At 31.4% G+C, this 16835-nt stretch overlaps 1 protein-coding gene and 1 pseudogene across 1 annotated transcript in view; both read right to left on the reverse strand.

Annotated features, from left to right (window-relative positions):
• Positions 1–6755, reverse strand: part of LOC125195537 (receptor-like protein EIX1) — a 7789-nt gene extending 1034 nt beyond the window's left edge. The window contains exons 1-5 of the mRNA XM_048093675.1: positions 6656–6755; positions 5504–5697; positions 4999–5344; positions 4219–4816; positions 8–1002 (exon numbers count right to left, since the gene is read on the reverse strand). Coding sequence (XP_047949632.1) covers positions 8–1002; positions 4219–4816; positions 4999–5344; positions 5504–5697; positions 6656–6755 — 2233 coding nt within the window. The remainder of the gene's footprint in view (positions 1–7; positions 1003–4218; positions 4817–4998; positions 5345–5503; positions 5698–6655) is intronic.
• A 4251-nt stretch (positions 6756–11006) lies between these two features.
• Positions 11007–12947, reverse strand: LOC125196574 (annotated as a pseudogene).
• Between the last annotated feature and the right edge of the window lie 3888 nt (positions 12948–16835).

The following is a 16835-nucleotide window of genomic DNA, read 5'->3' on the forward strand; positions in this document are numbered from 1 at the left end:
ACTAAACCTTCCAAAGAATTATGAGAAAGATCTAGATGTTGAAGCTTGGAGAGTTGGCCAATACTTAGAGGAATGGAGTCTGTAAAGTTATTATATGAAAGGTCCAATTCTATCAATGAAGGAAACGCTCTCAAGCTTGGCATTAAACCCGTGAATTGATTATCAGACAAGAGCAATGTTTCGAGTGATCCAAATACGGAACCAAACATAAAAGGAGATATGGAACTCAAAGAATTTTGCGAGAGATCGAGTGTGCGTAGGTTGGTAAGGTTCCCATACTGAGTAGGAATACTCCTAGAAAAGTTAGAACTACTAAGATACAAGTGTTGTAATTGTTTCATGGAGCCAATGAATTCTGGGATAGGAATGCCTCCAAAATCATTCACACTAAGGTCAAGTGTGCGTAGGTTGGTAAGGTTCCTTAACTGAGGAGGAATGACCCCAGAAAATTTACTACTGCTAAGAGACAAGTGTTGTAATTGTTTCATGGAACCAACGAATTCCGGGATAGGAAAGCCTCCAAAATCATTCGCACTGAGATCAAGTGTGCGTAGGTTTGTAAGGTTTCTAAACTGAAGAGGAACAATCCCAGAAAAGTTAGTTTGATGAAGCAACAAGTGTTGTAAATGTTTCATGGAACCAATGAATTCTGGGATTGGAATGTCTCCAAAATTGATTCGACTAAGGTCAAGATAGTTTAAATGATGCAACTCAAGCAATGAAGAACGAACCTCACCTTGCAATCCACCATCATAATCCATATCAACCGCACCATCAATCTTGAGGGTGATAACATGGCCAGTGGTGTTGCTACACTCCACACCGTGCCATTTGCAGCATTCTTCGCTTTCCCAAGACGAGAGAATACCAATCTTATCGATGAGGCCATTCTTGAAGGATAGAAGAGCTTCCCTCTCACTCTCTATGCATCTCACTTTTACTTTTGCATCTCCTGATACAAACAAACAGGAGAGAACAACAACAACAAATTTGATCGCTTTTCTTTTTTTCGAAATCACAGTCTCTTTAGTGAGAGGTGGAAATGAAATGTGTTTGTGGGATACTCAATTATATCAGCTCCAACGCTTTAAATAGATGTAAACATAAAATTGATACAATTTCTAAAAAATATTTGGACATAATGCATGATAAGACAGTGTATAGCGTAAGGATTGGGTTCGAAATCAATGAAAAAGACGGATAAAGCAATTGGAAAAACTGATCACCAAAGACTGTAGTCAACTCTCATGAATTAAATGTTATTTTATTTTTACTCTATAGTATATTATAGATATTCTTCATTTATACTATGATATAAATATATTCATTCTCCATTTATTTATTTTTATTGTTTTCATATTTTTACCATAAATTTATGTAAAAAAATTATTTAAGATCATTAAATAAGTATATTAGCAATGTAAGGATAAATGCATAAATATATTGGGTTAGTCGCCACTGTTTTTCACTATAATCACCTTATGTATTATACTTCCGTTCAATAGTAGTGAAGTCATTTTTTTTAAGTAAAAGTCAACACATTTCTTATCACTTACTTTTCATTCTCTTTTCTTTATTCTCTCTACTTTTCCGCTCTCATGCTTTATTATCTTTTAATTTAATATTCCCTCCGTCCCACAAAAGATGTCACACTTATGGGACGACATAAGATTCTAGAATGTTTTATTTTGTGTGTGAAATGGAAAGAAAAAAATATGATTTTTATATTCATGTGAGAGATAACTTTTTTCAAAAATAAAAATATGACTTTTTTTAAGGGACAAACTAAAAAAGAAACTGTGACATCTGTCATGGGACGGAATGAGATAGAGGGAGTCAGTGGCGGAGCCACGATGGGGGCGGGGGCCCTTGGGCCCCTCAGCCATTTGTAAGTTTCTATATATAATATATGTATCCATTTGTAAGTTTCTATATATAATATATGTATCAGACATTAAAGATATCGCTAGCTCAGTTGGCTTCAATAGGTGACTCTTGATTGCAAAAGATGACCCCTTCCTTGGACGGCACGAGATTTTAGTTAACTTTATTTTGTTTGTTAAGTGGAGATAATAAAGTAAGACAGGTGAAACAAAATAGAGATAAAAGTGTTTTCATTTTTAGTAATGAGTCATCTTAATTGGGACAAATCAAAAAGAAAAGTGGGTCATCTTCGATGAGACGAGGGAGTACTGCTTAACTATTTTAATATTAAAAAGTTCATACTTGTCAAGAACGAACTAGTTCAATCTTTTCGAGAATAAAAATATTTAATTTCCAAGATAACCGACATTCTTCATTAACGATATCGATTTTATAAATTGCATATATATCTAATTTCAAAATTTGGCCCTACAAAGCACTACGCAAATAGTACATGTCTGTGTGGCAATCACTATCTGAGAGGGGAAATATTATTGCTATTAAAACGACAAATATGTAAATTACAACCTAGAAAACATTAGCTAATAGAGTAACTAAGCTCCTCTGAAATTAACAATATGAAATGAACGCTTGCCACGATTTGATCCATTTTATTTGAAATGAAAAAAATTGATTTTTGGTAGGAAATTAAAGATATTTAGAGAAAATCACTAAAAAGCCAAAGGATTAAGCTGAAGCTTGTAGTTAATTTACGATTCTTATCTCCTTGTTAAGGTGTTGTTTCTGGAAGTGCATCAAACGAACCATTTTTTTTACTGTTCCCTCCATTTTTTCATAGTTGAGCTATTTTTTTTATTTTGAAAAATTTCTCATAGTCAATCATTTTAAAATTTTATCACATTTATTCACTAAATGTTTTATCTTTGAATTAAAAAAAATCTAGACTCTGATTTTTGGATTTGTAAATTTTAACAATCAATTAGTTAGATATTCTTAGTATAGATGTTTGAGTCCGCCAATGTGTGTGGAGTGTGGTATATTGTGTGTGTGAATTATATTAAAAGATAGTGTATAAACTTTGATTGAATTATATAACTGACTCTAGTTAATTTGAAGTTATACTTATGCCAAAATAAAATTGAAGATTCTACAATACATCATTTGAAGACAGAGAATTGAAAGTGGACTGATCAGCTAACAGTTATGGTTATTGAGAAATTTTTATGTTTGAAGCCCATTTCAACTTTTAGACCCAATATGCGGCCCATTTGAAGCCTGCTAAATTGACAATTTGGCCCGTTATAAGCCCAGCTAAATATTAGCACTTCGGTGCTCGAAATTTTTAAAATTTTATTTAAATACTATTTCTATTCAAATCATTATCTCAAGTCTCACTCTATAAGTAACGCAGAATAATACTTCCTCCATCCCAACTTAATTGTCACTCTTTTCCATTTTATCTGTTCCAATTTAATTTTAATACTTTATTTTTATCATAAATGGTAAGTAAGTCTTACATTCCACTAACCCACTTTACTCACATTTTATTATAAAATCAATATAAAAAAATGGGTCTCACATTTTACTAACTTTTCCAATTAACTTTCCTTTTACATTTATTAAAACTCGTACCCAGTCTTTAATTCTTTTTCGTTTATTAAAACTCATACCCACTCAAAGTGACAATTAAGTTGGGACGGAGGAAGTAATATAAAAATATTAAAATAATAAACATGACTGTTAATTTATCAGCATTACTTTTATTAAAATTTATAATAGTATATTTCTATATGAAGCCAAATCATGATTTTATAGCTTTATTTAGTAAGAAAACAAATATTTGAAGGTAAGTAGCATAATATAATAAAATTAAATATTATACTATAAGGAGATAAACTCTACAATAATTGCAAAATAGTAGTACAAGATAAATTATAATATGGCCATGCCATGTTCCATAAATAATGTTAATTCATGGTTTCCTGGAAGTTTATTGCAATGGGACAGCCTTAATATAACGATACACAAACATCCATTTCTAGAAGAAACAAATACACACCAACATACTTACAAATGAAAGTAAAAACATTGAAAACAAAGTAAAATTACATGGACCCAATTAACAAAAATGAGAAGGAGAAGAAAAACAGGTCCATTTGAGATTAAACACCACGAGTTTGTGCACCTTGATTCAATTTTAAATGGCTGCTGAAAAATGAGGACGTTATATTTACAATTGATTGCAATAGTTTAAAAGTATTGAATATAACACATTCAAGTAAATGTAGTTACTATTACCTGCATTTTCAGCTTTGTCTCCATTTGGATACAAACACAGCAATCCTGACGTAGAACCAATGTCCAGCAGCATCAAACAAGTTGAAGAATGCTATTCTCCTTGATTTCTTCAATATGAATGAACCAATAACTCCCCAAAATCCAAAGATAAAACCAAAGCCCATTGATATCCCAACTTCTTGCATAAATGAAAAGTTGTTGCCGTCTTTCTCATTCATGTTTTCCACCGGATTAGTGGTAGATGGCCTTTCAGTGCACTTCTGCAGAGGTTCGCCGCAGAGTCCATCATTCCCGGCATAAGACGATGCATTGAAGCTCTGAAGTTGAGTACCCGTCGGAATTTTTCCAAACAACTTGTTGTTCGACAAATCAAGAACACCAAGAGTGTATATTTCTGCCAGACTTGAAGGTATCTTGCCCGAGAGTCGGTTATGAGATAGATCAAGAGAATCTAGCATCTCCATTTTACCAATATCTGGAATTATATATCCCATCAAACTATTTCTTGATAGATTCAAGGAATTTAAATTCCTCATATTGGAAAATGATTCGGGAATGCTCCCAATCAATCTATTGCTTGATAAATCAATGACTTTGAGAAGCCCAAGATTTTTCTTGTATTCTGATTCCTTACCTTTCCATTGAAATGATGAATATGAGTTCGGAGCCAGTTAGGAAAATATGGGCCCACATTGCATCCAGCTAAAGATAGAGCAGTCAATTGAAATGGAGGATTCCAATCAAGAGCAATATCCATGATCAATGAATTGAAGGATAAGTCTAGTCTCTTTAACTTATTAAGCTTGATGAAGTAACCTTCCAAAGAATTGGAATCAAGATATAGATCTTGAAGATTGGATAGTTGACCAATGCTTACAGGAATGGATCCAGTCAAGTTATTTCCCATAAGAAACAGGTTTGTCAATGAAGGAAATGCTCTAAGGTCAAACATCAATCCATTGAGTTGATTCTCAGACAAGTCTAGTATTTCGAGTGATTCCAATACAAAACCATGTATAGAAAGAGAAAGAGACTCAGAGTTCAAAGAATTATGCCCGAGATCAAGTGAGCGTAAGTTGGTAAGGTTCCACAACTGAGGAGGGATGTTCCTAATACCGGTACCACTAAGGTCAAGTGAGCGTAGGTTGGTAAGGTTCCCTAACTGAGGAGGAATGGTCGTAGAAAAGTTAGAAAAACTAAGATGCAAGTGTTGTAATTGTTTCATGGAATAAATGAATTCAGGGATAGGAATGCCTCCAAAATTATTCAGACTGAGGTCAAGATAATTTAAATGATGCAACTCAAGCAATGAAGAACGAACCTCGCCTTGCAATCCACAAAACTCACATTTGAGGGTGATGATATGGCCAGTGGTGTTGCTGCACTCAACACCGTGCCATTCGCAGCATTCGTTGCTTTTCCACGATGAGAGAATACCATCCTCGTCGATGAGGCCATTTTTGAAGCTTAGAAGAGCTTCTCTCTCCCTCTCTATGCATCTCACTTTTGCATCTCCTGAAACAAACACGCGGAAAAGAACAACAATGACAAATTTAATTGCTATTCTTTTATCAGAAATCATCCTTTCTTATTTGATGGTATGTATATTTGAGGAATGCTGAAGAATCTCAAGTTGGTGGATTTAAATAGCCAATACATTTATGTTGCTTCATATTGATTTTCACTGGAATAAAGTAGTGAAAAAAAAAGCAAACGTATGAAAACCAATTTCAGACTTTAGTCTATAATTTAATTTTGGAAGGTATTCGACGACTTCAAAGTCAAGTCTATAATTTATTTTGAAAAGGATTCATACATAAGAGGTCGGCCACCTGTTTGGTATTTCTTTATTTATTTTCCATATCACCTCATTAAATGCAATATAACTGTAATGAATCCAGTTGAAAAGTCCTCCATGAGGAATTTCAATTATGTAAAGTGATCCTCGTCATCTATAGAGAGATTTCGAAAAAAAAGGATTAAATTCGTTAACATTTAGAAATTTGGGATTAAATTCACGGATCTTTCGAAATATGGATACGAGACATGCGGATTTTTCGAAATGAGGGATTTTTTAAATTATTCTTTTAAAACAACACATGTTTTAATGCAAAGTTGTAAAGTAAGAGAGATGCAGAAAGAAAACTGTAATAATGGAACATGGGTTCTATTTCATTAGAGAGAAAGAAATTACCTAATATAGAAAAAATTTATTTTTACGGGACGGATTAACACGGAAAGAGTTTTTATTTTTGGGAGACGACGGGAGTACAATCTAAGCAAATTATGCTATAAGCTTCATAACATGCCTATGTATATTTTGATGATTAATTATTGCTAATGAGTTATCAAATAATCTAATAGAGTTTTATTAGTAAATGAGGTAATATATCATTTTTATAACTGATATTTATATTGTAAGGCCCTACTTGGTATGGTGGAATGAAATGGAGGAATGGAATGATATTCCTACCTCCATTCCATTCTTTTGCTTGGTATATTTTGCTCTTAGGAATAACCATTTCCTTTGCAATCACCATTTCATTCCACATGGGAATAATCATTCCATCCATTTAGCTAAGGAATGGACATTCCATCCATTTCATATTTCTTTCATTTTATTTTAAATTTTAACAAAATTATACTCCCTCCGTCCCAAGATAAGTGACTTGTATTCCTTTTTGGGATGTCCCACTATAAGTGACCTATTTCCATTTTTAGCAAAAAGTCATCTCTCTTACTTTATTCTCCACCTACTTTATTCTCTCTTCTCTCCTCTACTTTTCCCTCTCTCATACTTTACTCTCTCCACTTTAACTTATTTAAATACCATTCCTTAAACCCCGTGCCCAAAAGAAGTAGGTCACTTATCTTGGGACGGAGGGAGTATAAATATTATTTTATTTATATTTAAATTTAATTTCATCACAGTTTTATAATAAAATTAAAATTTTAAAATTTTTAATAATTGAAAAATGCGCGCGCACACACACACACTACACACATTTCACATATTTCACACACTTCACACACTACACACATTTCACATATTTCACACACTACACACATTTCATACACTACACACACTTCACACACTACACACATTTCACATATTTCACACACTACACACACTTCACATACTACACACATTTCACACACTACACGCACTACACACATTTCACACACTTCACACACTACACATATTTCACATATTTTACACACTACATATATTTCACACACTACACACATTTGTGTGTATGAAGTGCGTGTAGTATGTGAAATGTGTGAAGTGTGTGAAGTGCGTGTAGTGTATGAAATGTGTGAAGTGCGTGTAGTGTGTGAAATGTGTGTAGTATGTGAAGTGCGTGTAGTGTGAAATATGTGTAGTGCTTTTTTTTTTTAGAATCAACATTTTAATTATTCATATTAATTCCATTCCACTTCCATATTAATTTGTAGTTATCAAACATAGGAATGGAATCAATCAAGGATGAACAATTCCCTTCCTTTTGCATTCCTTGTGCTTGGTAAGCACAAGAATGGAATGAAATTGTTATTCCATTCCCACCTTCATTCCATTTCTATCTCCATTTCATTCACTCCTCATTTCATTCCACCATACTAAGAAGGGCCTAAGAGTAGTATAAAAGAGTTGGGTGAATCAATAGCTAAAAAATATACCAATTTTCGGTGCATTCAGATTTTTATCACGAATTTTAATTCTTGATATGTGGTGAAAAATTACATCACTTGAACTTGTAGTAAATTTAGCATGATTAAATTTCTAGCATATTAAATCTTACCTACGGATAGGAATTAACGTGAGGTTAATTTCTATGGAAGAGAAAATATTGAAAAAGAGGAAAACAGCGTGACTTTGTAGAGTTTTGGAGAGATTGGCGGTTTCTCCAAGAGGGAGAACCGATGGAGAGAACGAGATTAATATTTTAATTCTTCATTCTGATAATATGTGTGATACAAAAAGATCTCCTATAAACTAGGGAAGTAAATCAAAAGCTAATCAAAAGTCAATCAAATCCTAACCACTAGAGAAAGTAAATAAAATCATAGAAACTAAATAATACTAAAGCATAAATAAACTAAATAAATATACGGAGAGAATATCAGCTCCCTTCCGAAATAAAATAGAATATCAAGTCCCTATCACCTACGTAGCATACTAAATTGTATTATTAACCACACGAAGATTATTTCTCATCAATTTAATGGCCAATTGAAGTGAACATGCATGATCATTTTCTCATCAATGAAATGATGAATTTACTACTGCGTTGAACGAACTACATTTATTATCCTCGTTGGAGTGTCAGAAAAGCAGTTGAAAATAAATGTTCACCAAAGACTTTAGTCAACTTTCATGAATATCATTTTTTAATAATCTCCCGATCCTTATTACTCAGTCTGCCGATAAAAAATAGAACACATTTATAATTTTTAGTTGTTCACGAAAAATAGAGTATATTTAAAAAATGAATGTTTTCATCAACTTATCTCTTACTTTTTTCCTTCTCTCATAACTAATAATATGGACCTCACATTCCACTAACATTAATTCTCTCATATTTTTTTTCCTTTCTTTTTTGGACCCCACATTCCACTAACACTATTTCTCTCTTATTTTTTTCATTTTCTCTTACTTTATCAAATCCACATTAAAACCCGTGTCATTTATAAAATGTCTTATTTTTTATGGAAGGAGGGAGTATATAGCAAAGTGATGTTTGAGTATTAATTTTAATGTAAATTTCTCCATTTATATAGCAAAGTGACGTGAGTATAAATTTTAGTAGTATTATTTTACACTAAAATTTTTTGAACTTAAAATATAAATTTTAGTAGTATTATTTTACACTAAAATTTTTTGAACTTAAAATATAAATTTTAGTAGTATTATTTTACACTAAAATTTTTTGAACTTAAAAAATCCAGACTCTAATTTTAGATTTGTAAATTATACTAAAAATCAATAAATAGTTAGACATTCTTAATGTAGTTGTTTGAGTCACCCAATGTGTGTGAAGTGTGGCATGGTGCGTGGGTGTGAATTAAAGATAGTGTATAAACTTTGATTAGATTACAAAACTCTTAATTATCTTTAGTTATACTTATGCGAAAATAAAATTGAAGATACTCCCCCATCCCCGTTAATTGACACTAATTTTCTTTATTGTTCATCCCAATTAATGTTGGAATATATATAAGATATATGTTGGAGGAGTAGTTTAGTTTGGAGGAAATATTTGATAGGAGAATGTGTGGAATATATAGGAAATGGTTTAAGAGAGGTGATGTGGAAAAATTAAGAACACTTTATTTCTCAAACTTCAACTCCTTCCACTTACCAACTTATTCAACTTCTACAAAATGTCACAACTCTCCCCTATTTATAGGGATTCACTTCATATTCTAGAATTCTCTATAATATTTTATATCTAGATTTTTTCTCCATAAAAATCTAGATATTTTCCTAACATTTTAGGAAATTTTACTAAAATATCTAAATATTTTAATACATTCTAATTCTAGAGAGTTCTACAAAATATCTATAATCTAGATATCTAGATATTTTAATACCTACTAATATCTAGATAATTCTACTACAAAATCAAGTTTAATTATTTATTTCCAACAATTAATCGATACTTTTACATTTTACTATTTTTTATAATGGATCACACGTTCCACTCATATTTTATTATAAAATTAAATATAAAAGTAAGACGCATGTTTCTTAAAATCTGTATTAAATCAAACAGTGTTAATTAATTAGGGAAGGAGAGAGTGTAAATTATTTGAAGATGTAGAATAGAAAGTGGACCTAGAATGATCAGCTAACGATTCATGGTTATTGAGAAATTTTATGTTTGAGCCCATTTCAACTTTTAGACCCAATATGCGGCCAATTTGAAGCCAGCTAAATTCACAATTTGGCCCGTTATAAGCCCAGCTAAATATTAGCACATCGGTTTTCGAATATTTTTAAAATTTTATTTAAATTCTATTTCTATTACAAATCATATCTTTACGCTCTATAATTAGCACTAAGTAATACTATAAAGATATAAAAATAATAAACAAGACTGTTAATTTATCATCATTACTTTTATTAAAATTTATCATAGTCTATTTCTATATGAAGCCGAATCATGATTTTATAGCTCTATTTAGTAAGAAAACGAATATCTGAAGGTAAGTAGCACTTAGTAATAATATAATTAAATTAAAAATTATACTATAAGAATATTATTTTATTTATTATTTCTTTTAATATCTAGCCAAATCATGATTCGATAGCTATATTTATGAAAATAAATTCTTCAAGGTAGCAAAATGTGGGAATCGCATCGATGACCAGATCTTTGTGGGGTTAATGCATATTACTATCATAATATGAAATAGTTTGCGTGTTTAAATTTGCTTGCCCTAGATAATAAGATAAGTTATTATAGAGACGTGACATATTACATATATATTAATGAGAAAGGCTTAAAGTAAACATTATACTCCTACGTGCCATTAAAAATGAAACGTTTTTTTTTGTGTGTCCCATTAAAAATGAAACGTTTCTAAAAATGGAAACAATACCCTCTCTACCTTTTCTTCTATCATACTTTACTCTCTCTTCATTAACTCACAAAATAACACTATATAAAATCTTGTACTGAAAAACAAATGTTACATATTTAATGGGACGGAGGAGCAGTAATTAACTTCACATGGAAAATACATCGTGATTGACACAAGACTAGTGAATGCTAGTCATTTTATTTTACAATTAATTTCACATGGAAAATACATCATGATTGACACAAGACTAGTGAAGACTAGTCTTTTTTTTATTGATAAACGAATAGAAATTTAAATGCCATGCTTTTTCTTAATGGTCAAATAGAAGTTGTAAATGTTGTCGGGATCTGCCAATGATTTAGACACACTCTCTATCTCCAAACACCTCTTTACCCATGAACTTAATTTGGGATAATCTTGTTGGATGCTAATAAAATCGCCGCAGATTTCGAAGGTCTTGAACCAAGGGGTATATGTGATCAAAGCCACATCCAAAAAGCCGAAGCCGTTGTTGCCGAAGAATGGCTTATCGCCAAGCTCCGACTCCATCTGCTTCATGAACTCCGCGAACCCTTCTTACCCGCCTCTTTCTCTTCTCGCTCCTCACACCATATCAAATTTCCGGTTTCCATTACCTACAATTCATTATCAAGTTATATAAACAAGTTTAAGTAGCATCAAACAATTTTACAACATCAAACTTGCTGATGTGCAAACCACGTCCCACATCAGGAAATAATTAGTAAAGTTGCACGCAATATATAATCCTACAAATTAAGATTATATAAAATCGCTACAAATTAAGATTATATAAAATCGCGAACACTGTGTCCAAAGTGGACAGTATCATACTAATATAGCACATGTATAACTATTTGCAATTGACTATAACTAGACAATATATACTACCTCTGTCTCTTAAAAATAAAAACTTTCTAAACTTTCTACTTTAAGAAATGAACCCCACAAACCACTAACTCTATTTCCATGCTTTTTTCTCTTCCTCTCTCTTACTTTACCCATTATTCTCTCATATTTTACTAATTATGCATATAAACCTGTGTCATTTCAAAAGTTTATATATTTCAAAGACGGATGTAATACCTTTTTGTCTATATAATCAGCCAAGAACCTCGCTTGAGCTCGTTGGTAAGGATCACAAGGCAGCAGCGTCGGAGATTTGTCCTTCCACACCTCGTCGATGTATTCGACAATAACAAACGATCCACAAACGGGTTTGCCGTTGTGGATCAAAACGGGGATCTCCTTGTAAATGGGGTTGGACTCGAGAAGAAGCTGGCTTTTATTTTCCTTGTCCTCCTCTCTGTGCTCGTAATCGATGCCCTTCACTGCTAACGCAACTCTCGGCCTCATTCCGAACATGCTCGGATAAAAATCCAGCAGAATCACCTTGTCTTCCATGTTCATGAAAGAGATGGAGATTTTTGTTTTGTTTTGTTTTGGTACAAAATCAGTGAAACATTTGCAAAGTGTGGATGTAGATTTAAAGGGCATGATAGTAGTATAAAATATTTTATAATATGGCCTTGCCATGTTCCATAAATAATGTTAATTCATGGTTTCCTGGAAGTTTAAGTTTGACTCATACATTTAAATTCAAGTTTATTGCAATGGGACAGCCTTAATATAACGATACACAAACATCCATTTCTAGAAGAAACAAATACACACCAACATATAGTTTACTAATGAAAGTAAAATCATTGAAAACAAAGTAAAATTACATGGACCCAATTGAAAAACAGGTCCATATGAGATCACACACCACGAGTTTGTGCACCTTGATTCAATGTTAATAAATGAGGACGTTATATTTACAATTGATTGCAATAGTTTAAAAATATTGAATATAACACATTTTCAGCTTCGTCTCCATTTGGAACTTTAGAAAGCAGACAAGTCAAAGAGGGAAACATAAATTATTCAACATAAACCAACTAAGTTATAGGAGTACTATAAAATATTATTTCATGCTTTCCTCGAAATTATTCAATAATTACAAAGTGCAATAAAATATGTGGCCAAGTCACATGTTCAATAAACAATTACAAATAGTCATGATTCTTTTGTTTGATTGATTGATTTAACTATGCTCAAAATTATACTCCCTCCGTATCACTATTCATTCATTTTTCTATTTCGAAAAGTTTCTTTATAGTTGAGTCATTTTCATATATGGTAACTTTTTTCTCTTTCTTATTTACTCTCTATTACTTTATTTACTCCATTTTATTCACTCTATACTTTATTCTCTCTAAATTTTCCTCTCTCCTACTTTATTATCTATTTATTTAAGACACCCAACATCCTTTTCTTAGACTCTGTGCCCAAAAGTTCCGCTTCAACTATAGTGAAGCCGAAGGAGTAGAAAAAAATGGCAAGCTAGAAAGCGAAGCTAGAATATATATACAACAACCACTATTAAATTAGTCCCCAACTTAATTGATACGACATTGTTTTCAATCAATAAAAATTTGACAACTAAAATAATTCGAAAACTAAAATTATCAAATGATCATATGAAAAATTGAAAGTGGCACGTTGATGATAATCTAAATTGAACTATGGTACGTGACATATTTTTTTTGGAAAGTCCATTTCTACTATTGAGGCCCAATACTAGGCCCATTTGTAAGCCCAGATAAATATTATGAGCTTTCGTTTCTATTATCAATAAACGCCTCTTTTTAGAATATCAGTGCCTATTGGATGACTATTTTTTTTTTATCAATTACTAGTATATTAATTTTGCTATTCATACATAAATCATTTAAGAAAGCATTTATTTTATCAAAACCAATTACTACTAAATAAACTTTTGTTGGGCCTAGATTAACAATTTAAATATTTTGGCTGAATTTATGCTAGCACATTACCTGTACCGAAATCTTTATACAAACTTTTTTTTGGTATACATAAATGCCACCGGTATTATTTCTTTAGTATCTAGCCAAATGATGATTCGATATCTTTACTTAATATGAAAATATATTCTTCGAGGTAGCAAAATGTGGGTATCGCATCGATGACCAGATCTTTGTAGGGTTAATGCATATTACTAACATAACATGAAATAGTTTGCGTGTTTAAATTTGCTTTCTAGATAATAAGATAAGTTATTATAGACACGTGACATATTACATATATTAATGGGAAAGGCTTAAAGTAAATATTATACAACACTATAATCATTAATTTCACATGGAAAATACATCACGATTGACACAAGACTAGTGATTGTGGCGAAGCTAGAAGTTTTCCGTTTGGGGCCAAATTACTGTTAATAATTATAGAATTTTTTTGATGCTCATGATGTCGAAAGCTCGATTATTTATATTTTCAATTTTAATTTTTTATTACGATTATAATGATAGAAGAAAATAATTACGAATTGATAAAGAATTAAAATTAGCATTATTAGTGGTGTAAAAGAGAATAAATAGAAATTGTATTCCAAAAAGTAGAAGAACAAACGGAAATTATATTTCAAAAAATAGAAGCAAAAAAAATACACATAGACCCTAAAATTTTCAAAAGTAATGATATCTTGAAAAGCAATAGCGTTACCTTTAACTCAAAGACGGAAAAACTTTTATCAAAGATATCCGATAAGCTTGGAGGACCAAGTTCTTCTAATGCAAATGTTATCAGGGAATCACATAATAGTCAGACCAGTTGTTCTTCTTCTGAAGAAGACAATGTCTTAGACCAACTTGACGAAATTTTCAAGGATGAAGAACAAAGTTATCCTTATAAAATTAATAGAATATTTAAAGGGAGAAAATTTAATAATAATAAAAATTATTATAGTAAACCCTCACCTGCAGATTTGCAATATGAAGAAAGAGGACAATTCCATAAATCTAGCTATGATGGAAATTCTATAACAGAGTGGAATATTGATGGAAAATCTGAATATGAGATTCTTAATACTCTGCAAGAAATGGGTATGGCCAAAATAGCATATAGATATAACGGAATATCTGAAAAGGAAGCTTGTGTTCTCCTCGTTAATGGATTCACCGGCCAATTAAAAAATTGGTGGGATAATGCTCTGAATTTCGAAAGCAAAGAAAATTTTTTAAACCATGTCATTAATACAGAAGATCAAGATGGGGAAATTAAAGAAACAAATGATGCCTGTGATTACCTAGTTGTAACGATATCAATGTATTTTATAGGAAATCCTAGGGAAGAATTTAATAGCTCCTCTATTGTTCTGACAAATTTAAAATGTCCTACTTTATCTGATTATAGATGGTATAAAGACGTTTTCATAACCCAGGTTCTCAAAAGAAATGATTGTAATCAAGCCTTTTGGAAAGAAAGATTTATTGCAGGATTACCAAAATTATTTGGCGAAAGAATAATCCAAAAAATAAAGGATGATATAGGAACCGAAAATATCCCCTTTGAAGAAATTACTTTTGGGCAATTATTTGCCTTCATCAAAAAAGAAGGTTTATCCTTATGCATGGAAATAAAAATTCAAAATAAATATAGAAAAGATAAGCAGAAAGCCAAGAATGAATTAGGATGCTTTTGTGAGATGTTTGGAATAGAAAAATTAGAAGCCCCGTCCTCTAAGAATAAGAGAAAATCTTTTAAGAAAACTATACAAAAACCCTTTTATAGTAATGAAATTATCGACAACTAGGGTGACATTCACATGCCATTTTTGATAATTAATTTTTTGAATTACTCTTATGGAATTGGATTTTGTATCTTCTTTCTCATTATTCCAATCATGAACCTTCTCATTATTTTCAATAATTTCTATTCTTGATTCGAGTTCAAAGTCTTTTTCTTTTAATTCATGAAACTCTTTATTAATTTGCCTTTTAAGAGTATTAATTTCATTTTGAAGATCTCTAGCAGTTATTTGTTTGGAAAAACTTTGGTATGGATATCATTCCCAAATTTTATTTAAACTAAACTGTTCATTGATTTTGACTTTCTTAGAAGACGATGGTTCTTCTAATATTAAATCTTTAAGTTTGTTAAGGTAATCTTCTTTTAAATTGTTATCAGGAATTTCTTGGATAACAGCTTTTACAAATATCCTTTCCTTGCTCATTGCTAGTATGATAACTTTCTTCGCTAGAGGAGCTTTGAATTTCTTCAAAGTCAGAATTAGATTCGGTATCAGAATAAGAGTCTTCTTCATTTTCCTTTAAAAGGCTATAATTTTTTTACTTATTAATTTAATATTTCTCCTTTTCTTCTTCCAGCATTGATTTTCAGTATGTCCAGTTTTCTTGCAAAACCAGCACTTTATTTCAATATTATCTTTTTCTGGTTTATAATCTTTCTTAGGCCTTGGTCTTCTATGCTTATTCCTATACGGCTTACTATAAAAGGGTTTTTGTATAGTTTTCTTAAAATATTTTCTCTTATTCTTAGAGGACGGGGCTTCTAATTTTTCTATTCCAAACATCTCACAAAAGCATCCTAATTCATTCTTGGCTTTCTGCTTATCTTTTCTATATTTATTTTGAATTTTTATTTCCATGCATAAGGATAAACCTTCTTTTTTGATGAAGGCAAATAATTGCCCAAAAGTAATTTCTTCAAAGGAGATATTTTCAGTTCCTATATCATCCTTTATTTTTTGGATTGTTCTTTCGCCAAATAATTTTGGTAATCCTGCAATAAATCTTTCTTTCCAAAAGGCTTGATTACAATCATTTCTTTTGAGAACCTGGGTTATGAAAACGTCTTTATACCATCTATAATCAGATAAAGTAGGACATTTTAAAATTTTCAGAACAATAGAGGAGCTATTAAATTCTTCCCTAGGATTTCCTATAAAATACATTGATATCGTTACAACTAGGTAATCACAGGCATCATTTGTTTCTTTAATTTCCCCATCTTGATCTTCTGTATTAATGACATGGTTTAAAAAATTTTCTTTGCTTTCGAAATTCAGAGCATTATCCCACCAATTTTTTAATTGGCCGGTGAATCCATTAACGAGGAGAACACAAGCTTCCTTTTCAGATATTCCGTTATATCTATATGCTATTTTGGCCATACCTATT

This window comes from Salvia hispanica, chromosome 6 (genome assembly GCF_023119035.1).
Source record: "Salvia hispanica cultivar TCC Black 2014 chromosome 6, UniMelb_Shisp_WGS_1.0, whole genome shotgun sequence".
NCBI classification, from domain to species: Eukaryota; Viridiplantae; Streptophyta; class Magnoliopsida; order Lamiales; family Lamiaceae; genus Salvia; species Salvia hispanica.